Source organism: Aegilops tauschii, chromosome 6, assembly GCF_002575655.3.
Source record: "Aegilops tauschii subsp. strangulata cultivar AL8/78 chromosome 6, Aet v6.0, whole genome shotgun sequence".
NCBI lineage: Eukaryota > Viridiplantae > Streptophyta > Magnoliopsida > Poales > Poaceae > Aegilops > Aegilops tauschii.
The window spans coordinates 305,282,255-305,290,910 of NC_053040.3; the positions used below are offsets into that span (position 1 = coordinate 305,282,255).

General features: G+C 46.0%; 1 protein-coding gene across 1 annotated transcript; it reads right to left on the reverse strand.

Annotated features, from left to right (window-relative positions):
- Positions 1-3,452: 3,452 nt before the first annotated feature.
- On the reverse strand, positions 3,453-4,538 carry LOC141026043 (uncharacterized). Its single transcript, XM_073501994.1, has one exon. The coding sequence runs from the start codon at positions 4,536-4,538 to the stop codon at positions 3,453-3,455; it is 1,086 nt and encodes a 361-aa protein (XP_073358095.1).
- Between the last annotated feature and the right edge of the window lie 4,118 nt (positions 4,539-8,656).

Consider the following 8,656-nt stretch of genomic DNA (forward strand, 5'->3'; position numbering starts at 1 on the left):
AGCTTGGGATCAATTTCAGCAAGCATTCCGCACTGCACACGTCTCAACTGGAGCCATGAGTATGAAGAAGCATGAGTTCCGCAACTTACGCCAGGGGAATCGTACTGTGGGTAGTGCGTGGATGAGTTCAGCAAGTTAGCATGCTACACCCCAGATGACGTGGCCAAAGATGCCGCGAAGCAGGAGAAATTTCTTGAGGGGCTGAATGATGAGCTGAGTATGCAGTTGATGGTGGCAACATTCACCAACTACCAGGAGTTGGTAGACAGGGCCCTCATGATTGAAGGCAAGCAGCAGCAGATAGAGAACCGCAAACGGAAGTATGGACAGGGGAAGTACAACTCTGGAGCTCAGCAGAAGCCTCGTTTAACCCTGTACTCGGGAGGACACAACCATCATAACCATGGAGGCCATTCTCACAATGGAGGAAGTTCACACAACCACAGTGGCCCTAAGAATGGAAATGTGAATGGAGGAAACAACAGCCAGAGCCGTTCCAACCCCACTACACCCGCCAAGAAGGATCTAAGTCACATTACTTGTTTCAAGTGCGGGAAGACTAGACACTACGCCACCGAGTGTCCTGAAGCAAATAATGGAAATGGCAATGGAAGCTCAGGAAAGAAGCCAAACCCTTTCACCAGAGGTCAGGAGAACCACATCAACATGGAGGAAGTTGAAGAACAGCCTGATGCAGTTATTGGTAAGTTCTTAATTAAGTCATTTACAACCCTTGTTCTTTTTAACACTAGTGCATAGCATTCATACATATCAAGGGGATTTGTGCACAAGTTTGAATTGCCAACCTTAGCCCTTAGGTCACCCATGTTAGTGAGCTCACCAGGAGCGGAATAGATGGCCAGCCAATGGTGTGATCTGTTGCCATTGACCATTGGTAAGCATGTTTTCCCTCAGACCTCATTATTCTGGAATCACAAGGATGGGATATAATACTAGGCATGGATTGGCTATCGAAGTATGGAGGAAACATTGATTGTGCTAGTAAGTCAATTCCCCTCACCACCCCAGAAGGGAAACGGATCAAGTATGTGTCTAGGCATGCGCCAAGGAGGACTCAAGTAAATTCACTCTCGGGATTTGCTCAAGAGGAACTGCCAGTTGTGAAGGATTATCCCGATGTATTTCTGGAAGAATTACCAGGCATGCCACCCGATCGAGACATAGAGTTTTTGATCGACCTGTTACCAGGCACCAGACAAATATCTAGGAGACCATATCGGATGCCCGCAAATGATCTGGAGGAGATTAAGAAGCAGATTAAGGAGTTATTGGAGAATGGTTATATTTGACCAAGTTCATCACCTTGGGGAGCCCCACTACTCTTAGTTGAGAAGAAGGATGGATCCTTGAGGATGGTTGTTGATTATCGTGCATTGAATGAGGTGACAATCAAGAACAAATACCCTCTACCGATGATCAATGATTTGTTTGACCAGCTGCAGGGAGCTAAAGTATTCTCCCAGATCGATCTTCGATCAGGATATCACCAGCTGAAGATCTGAGAACAGGATATACCCAAGACAGCTTTTACCATAAGGTATGGGCTATATGAGTACACGGTCATGTCCTTTGGTTTGACTAACGCCCCTGCCTACTTTATGAGTATGATGAATAAGGTGTTCATGGAGTTCTTGGATAAGTTTTTTGTGGTGTTCATTGATGATATATTGGTGTACTCAAAGAATGAAGAAGAACACAAGGAACATTTGCGCTTGGTTCTCGAGAAGCTTAGGGAACATCAGCTATATGCCATGTTCAGCAAATGTGAGGTTTGGTTGAAGGAAGTCGGATTTCTAGGACATGTTATATCTGGAGAAGGTATAGCAGTAGACTCTTCAAAGGTTCAGTCTGTCACCGAGTGGTTGGCACCCACCTCTGTTGGAGAGATACGCAGTTTCCTTGGACTCGCAGGATATTATCGGAGATTCATTGAGAATTTCTCCAAGATTGTGAAGCCCATGACGGAGTTATTGAAGAAGGACACCAAGTTCAAATGGACCGAGGATTGTGAGGCCAGTTTTCAGGAATTGAAGAAACGTTTGGTTATATCCCCAGTGCTAACTCTCCCGAATATACGCAAGGATTTCCAAGTATATTGCGACGCTTCTCGTCAGGGACTTGGAGGCTTTCTTATGAAAGAAGGAAGAGTTGTTTCATATGCCTCACGATAGCTTCGACCTCATGATTTGAATTACGCCACACATGATTTGGAGTTAGCAGCCGTGGTGCATGCACTCAAGACCTGGAGAAATTTTCTTATTAGAAATTGTTGTGATATTTACACAGATCATAAGAGTTTGAAGTACATCTTCAAACAGAAGGAGTAGAACCTCAGGCAGAGGAGATGGTTGGAGCTCACAAAGGATTATGACATGAAACTGCATTATCATCCAGGAAAGGCCAATGTTGTAGCAGACGCGGTGAGCCGCAAGAGTTTTTTTTATCGTAAACGATAGTGGGAGAGGCTCCCACTGACTTTCTATTACTCACAAGGGCCCAATTACATCAATGTTACAGGTGGGTTTTTTGTGGCCCCCCGGCCATGGCCTCAAAAACAAACTAAACAAGTATCACAAGCCTTGTATGTAGGAAACTAGGAAAGGCCGACTCGCTTCCCTACAATTGTGTATCAGGAGGCCCAAAAGATCTTTGAACCTATTCAGCCGCGAGTGGAAGGAATGTGGAATCCCTGTGAAGTACACATTATTTCTCTCCTTCCACAAGCTCCACGCGGCCATCAAGAAAATGTCCATAAACAAAGGTTGCCGCCAATTCTCTCTGCCACCGTGCAACAAAGAGATCATGTTGCCCAAGGCCGGCCAAAGCATGGCCACTTTATCCCAACAACGCAGGCTGAATGGGCAGGCGAAGAAGAGATGTTCGATAGTTTCCTCAGGGGGTTCTGACATAGGATGCAGGTGTAGTTGTTGCCCGTTTCAACGAAATGTATACGTCTCAACATGTTCCTGCTGTTTAGGCGGTCAACCAGCAGTAACCACCGAAACATTTTGAATTTGATTGGGCTTTTGGCCTTCCAAATCCACCCGAAAGCATCATCAGCAACCATCTCTCTGAAACGGTGGTCGTAGAATTTCTTGGAGGAGAAGGCCCCACCAAGGGTACACTCCCAGGTGTCATTGCAATCTCTCTCCAGGCTAACATGCATCGAGCCATGTTGGATCTCTCTAACTTCTTCTCTAGCTTGAGCTGACAGAGGCAAGTGAAATAATGCGCTCGGATTCGTGGATGTAAGAACATCAGCAATGGACATGTCTTCATTCAAGCAGAACGAGAAGGCCCTGGGGAAGAGCTCCATGAGGGGGACATCACCATCGCCAACAAACCAGGTATCTTTCTAGAACAGGGATGATGATCCGTCTCCCAGGGAGACTCTGGTGATCCCACGAAACACATCACTGAGATGCATTATATCACGCCACCAGAAGGAGCCAACTGGGATCCATTGCATGCGGAATCTTGCCCGTGTAGTAAGCATCCCAGATCAAGGTCACCCAGGGGACGCCATCGTGGTTATAGAACTTAAAGAGATGTTTCAGTAGGAGGGCCACATTCTGGGTTTTGATGTCAATGATCCCGAGTCCACCTTTACTTTTAGGTCTACAAACAAGCTCCCAAGCTGCCAATGAATTATTTTTTACTCCATCCTCAATGTCTTTAGCCCAAAGACAGTATCTGCGCAGTTTATCAAGGTGTTCAATCACTTTGGGGCGCAATTTAATCGTGCACATGGCATAGATTAGCATTGACGTCACAACTGAATTGACCAAAGTGAGTTTGGCCCCTGACGACAGCAGAGACAGTGTTGTGGACATTTTCCTTTCCACTCCATGCACAAGTGGCATGAGCTCCAGCAACGTTCGCCTCGTCGTGCCCATGGGGAGGCCCAGGTATGTGAACGGAAGCGAGCCGACCGAGCAGCCAAACACCTGCGCCAACTCTGCAGCGCGCTGCGGGTCAATGTTCATGGGAATCAACGTGGACTTGTGAAAGTTGATTTTCAAGCCAACCGATGCAGCATAGTCCTCTAAGATGGTTTTCATGCGGGTAGCTAGATTAGGGTAGGCTGGCATCACCAGAATGGTGTCGTCCGCATACTGCACCACCGGGAAATCACTACCGCGATTGCATGGGATGGGCAGGTCTATGAGACGTCGAGCAAAAGCATCGTTGACTGCAGCTTGGAGAAGATCAGCGGCGAGGACAAAAATCAGTGGTGATAGGGGATCTCCTTGCCGCACCCCACATTTGCATTGAAACTTTCTGCCAGGAACCCCATTAAGGAGCACAGAAGAAACACCAGAGCCAAAAATAGTTTCCATCCAACCCAGGCACTTGTCATCAAACCCCATGTGTTGCATGATCTCCACACATTTGCATTGAAACTTTCTGCCAGGAACCCCATTAAGGAGCACAGAAGAAACACCAGAGCCAAAAATAGTTTCCATCCAACCCAGGCACTTGTCATCAAACCCCATGTGTTGCATGATCTCCAACATGGGGGCATGCTCGATTGTGTCGAAGGCCTTGGTGAAATCTAGTTTGAGGAGCACAATCTCACGTGATGACGTCTGACATTGATGAATATATTCAAATGTCCACACAAGGCAGTTTTGGATGGTCCTCCCCTTAATGAAGCCGTATTGATTCCTGTGAATAGTTTTCAGAATGACTTTCTGCAAACGATTAGCCAAAAAAATTGTCACAATTTTTAGGCAACAGTTAAGCAACATTATTGGTCTGTAATCATTAGCCGTCTCGGGGGAAGAGATCTTCGGGATCAAGGTAATGTACCCTTCACTAATGCTGGTTATGTCAAGTTTGCCCGCATGGAAATCCCGACACATCCTGTAAAAATCCTCTTAAATGATCTGCCAACAATTCTTAAGAAAGCAACCATTAAAACCATCAGGGCCAGGAGCCCTGTCGGCTGGCATTTCTTTAATCACAGCATCGATTTCCTCCTTTAAGAAGGGTGCCGACAACTCATCTAGACCATCAATCCATCGAATGATCCTAGAGAGGTCAAAACGCATGATGGTCGGCATTGAGGAGCCCAAACGTTCCTTGCATGTTTTGTACAACACCCCCTCTTTGCCAATATGATCACTCACCACCGTATCACCATCTCGCAAGTTGGCAATCGAGTTATGCCTAAACCTTTCAGTTGCAAGAGATTGAAAAAGTTTAGTGTTCTCATCAGCCAATCTGAAGTATTTGACTGTGCATCGCTTCCTCCAATATTCATTCTGATATTTGAGCAAAGTATTTAGATGCAGTTTTAAAATGCGCCTGAAGTTCTTTTCTTGAATGAAAAGTGTTCTTTTATCCTCGAGATAATCCAACCGAGCAAGAGCCTCATTACTGTTCAGAATCATGATTTTCAGTTTTGAGATGCCCCGACTCCAACACTTGAGATCATAGCGCAGAATTTTCAGCTTTTTGAAAATAAGCGCAGCAGCATTAGGAGCATGGCAAGGTTTGGACCAAGAGCCAGCCACCACATCAAAGAAACCCGTATGATTGACCCAGAAGTTTTCAAACCGAAATAGTTTGGATTTTGGAATGTTGGATGCAATGGAAACCACACATGGGATATGATCAGACACAGGTTTGCCCAGAGGCAAAACCATCGTGTTCTGGAAGGATGTGGTCCAATTAGACGATGACAAGAACCAGTCAAGTTGCTCGAGCAGGGGATCATCTTGCATATTGCTCCAAGTATACGATCGGCCTTTGACAGGGATTTCCATCAAGGTTTGTGCTCGAATGATTTCATTGAACAAGAGCATATCGACCGCGTCTCCACCTAGTTTGTTTCTGTTAGTCGTGGAACGGATGAAATTGAAGTCTCCTAAGATCAACTAGTTTTCGTCATCGGGTATATTAAGATCAAATAACCAAGAGCTAAAATCCACCCGTCTCTGGCCAGAGCAAGGACCGTAAACATTAACAAGGTTCCAAGCCTCATTGGATTGCGTGGAAACAAAAGAAACCCCAACTGCAAAAGAATCAACATGCCACGACATGCCCACAAACATAGAGCTGTTCCAAATAGTGATAATACCACCCGAGGCACCCAACGAAGGTGCAAACACAAATTTATCGAAACGCTTGGGGCAGAAAGTTTTAATAAAAGCTAAATCAAAAGATTCACGCCTAGTTTCTGGGATACATAGCACCGAACAACCGCTAGTATCAATAGCATTCCTAAGAGCCAAAAGTTTGCAATCAAAGTTGATGCCTCTGATGTTCCACGATAACACGTTCCAGGATTTATTCATGACGAGGAAGAGCTCAGTTTTCGCCGTCAGGAGTCATCTGCTGGCCATCCCGCAGCTTCTCTGCAGATAAATCATCAGGAGCAATCCCGCAGCGGCTGCCCACCTGTTGGATTTCCTCGATGGAGGTAGGAGGCGGAGAAGGAGCAACGGCAGCTTGTATAGGAGCAGCAACCATGGAAATGGCCCTGATAGATGGCACCGCATGAGCTCTCACCCTCGATCTAGCTTGCTTGTTGTCAGATACTTGGTTGACCTTGAAGCCGTCATACTTGTTCGATCTGGTGCTCCTTCTAACTGTAGTGTCCAGGGGCACTTTAGCATTGCGCGAGCTAGTGGTAGCAAACAGAGACGAAGAAGCGAGCATCTAGAGGGCATTCTCCTGTTCAGGCATGTAAACAGAGATTGACTGAGAGTCAACAGCTTCAGAAGCAAAATGTGTAGTGATGGCCTTAAGCCCAGGGGAGTGGTCAGCCAAGTCTCGTTCCATGTCAACAGAATCAGCCACGACAAGTGAGTCCTCCAGCCGCAAATCACGGGGAATTATGTTGTCTCCCAACTGGGAGTTAGCACCAAAGATCATAGTCATGAAATCAGGTTCTCGCTTAACACTCAACAACCACGCAGCAAAGACAGAGTTCAGGTGAGTCTGAATGACCATGAATGGATTGAGGGGGGGCATGACATTCTCCATCTGCACATCGGCAAGGGTCGGTGTGTATATGCGCTTGAGCATTCCACCAATCCACAGCAACAGTTCCTGATCTAGAACAACAGTAAGATTAACTGAATCTCCACCTGCTCTGATAAAGGCCAAATGAGCAACCGGGCTCCCAAGAATAAAACTAACAGATAGAGCTTCAACCACCTCAATCTCTTCCTCAAACGACCAAACATCAGACAGATTATCATGAATGTTATGCTTAGGGACGGCCCATCATATTGGAAAAAGGTTCTGAAACTGAAACCATAGTATGGAGGGGGGATTACTAGCCATGCACGCCACCCATTCTCCTGAAGTTGTTCCTGAACCTGAGCAGGGGCATTACAGGCAGCTTCATTTAGAGCATCTTGTGCAGCCATCTCATCAATTCTGGCTTGCTGCATGACAGTGTAGAACGGGAGCTCATACGGATGCGGAGAAGCATTAAGGAGAGGGGGAGCCTCCTCCGTGCCAGCCAAACCTGGGATTGTGTTCCTGCCATTAAGCACATATACTGGAACAGACCAAGAGCGACCAAGACCAGGCAGCAGACCAACTCTAGTCACCAAGAGACTATGGGGAACTTCAACAACATCTTTGATATGACATTTAACCAGAACGCGGGCTTTATTTTGACCCTGGCGTGGCCAGACTAGCAGCTTACCAAAGTTGGAAACAGCCTTGTGGATGTAATGTTCAGTCTGATAATTCATAGGGAAAGCAAGGAACATAATCCAGACTTCATATTCAAAAGCAGGCATGCGCATATTGATACTCTTATCATGCGGAACTAAAGAAAAAATAGAATCCTCAGTCAAAGCATGAGGCCCTTCCCTAATCATTGCATCTCTGCTCTCCATATCCGCAAACACCACACAACCAATGCCCAGTGGATAGATGAAATCATCAAGTAAATCATATTGCAGATCAACAGTGATAATGCGGCAAACTTCAGCAAGCCAAAACTCCTTCTGATGATCGGGAACGGGAGGATCGACAGAAACAATGGCATACCTATCATGGTTAAGCAGAGGGTCATTGTCACGACCGGATTTTTTTTTTGGGATAATAATTTCCCAGAAAAAAAAACGGCCTTTGTGCTCACCAGCCCCAGGATTACCGTTAGCTGATGAGGCACCAACTTGATACAAGAATTCCAAGCAAGGTACAAAAATATGTAGTACAAGACCATTGTGGCCTAGGAGTACAACATTTGGTTTCTAGTGGTTGAGGGCGGAAGCGGTTGGATACATCTGCGTCTATGGGACTCCATTTCCCACAAGAACAGCTGACCAGGATAACTCTATCTTCGCGGGGCTGCTATCATCAACACGTAGGCTCCGAGGTTGTCACCGTGATGCTTATCTCCCAGCAAGGAATCTGGCCAAGACAATAGCCAGGGACAAGCCAGTGAGTACGTTTGAATGTACTCGCAAACATTTAGAACACGGGTATAATATACCAAACATGCTCCGGATTATTATGTGATCACACGTCTGTCACGAAATATTAGAAAAACCGTGATGCACACATGTGGAAAAAAAAACAAAAAATCCAAAGTAAAGTACTAGGTGCCAAACGAGGGTCTGAATGACTCCTCGAGAGGAAACTGCAAGAATAATAGTACTGGGTG

Coding starts and splice junctions, on each gene's coding strand:
- LOC141026043 (XM_073501994.1), bottom strand. CDS start 4,538: ATGTTGGAGATCATGCAACACATGGGGTTTGATGACAAGTGCCTGGGT.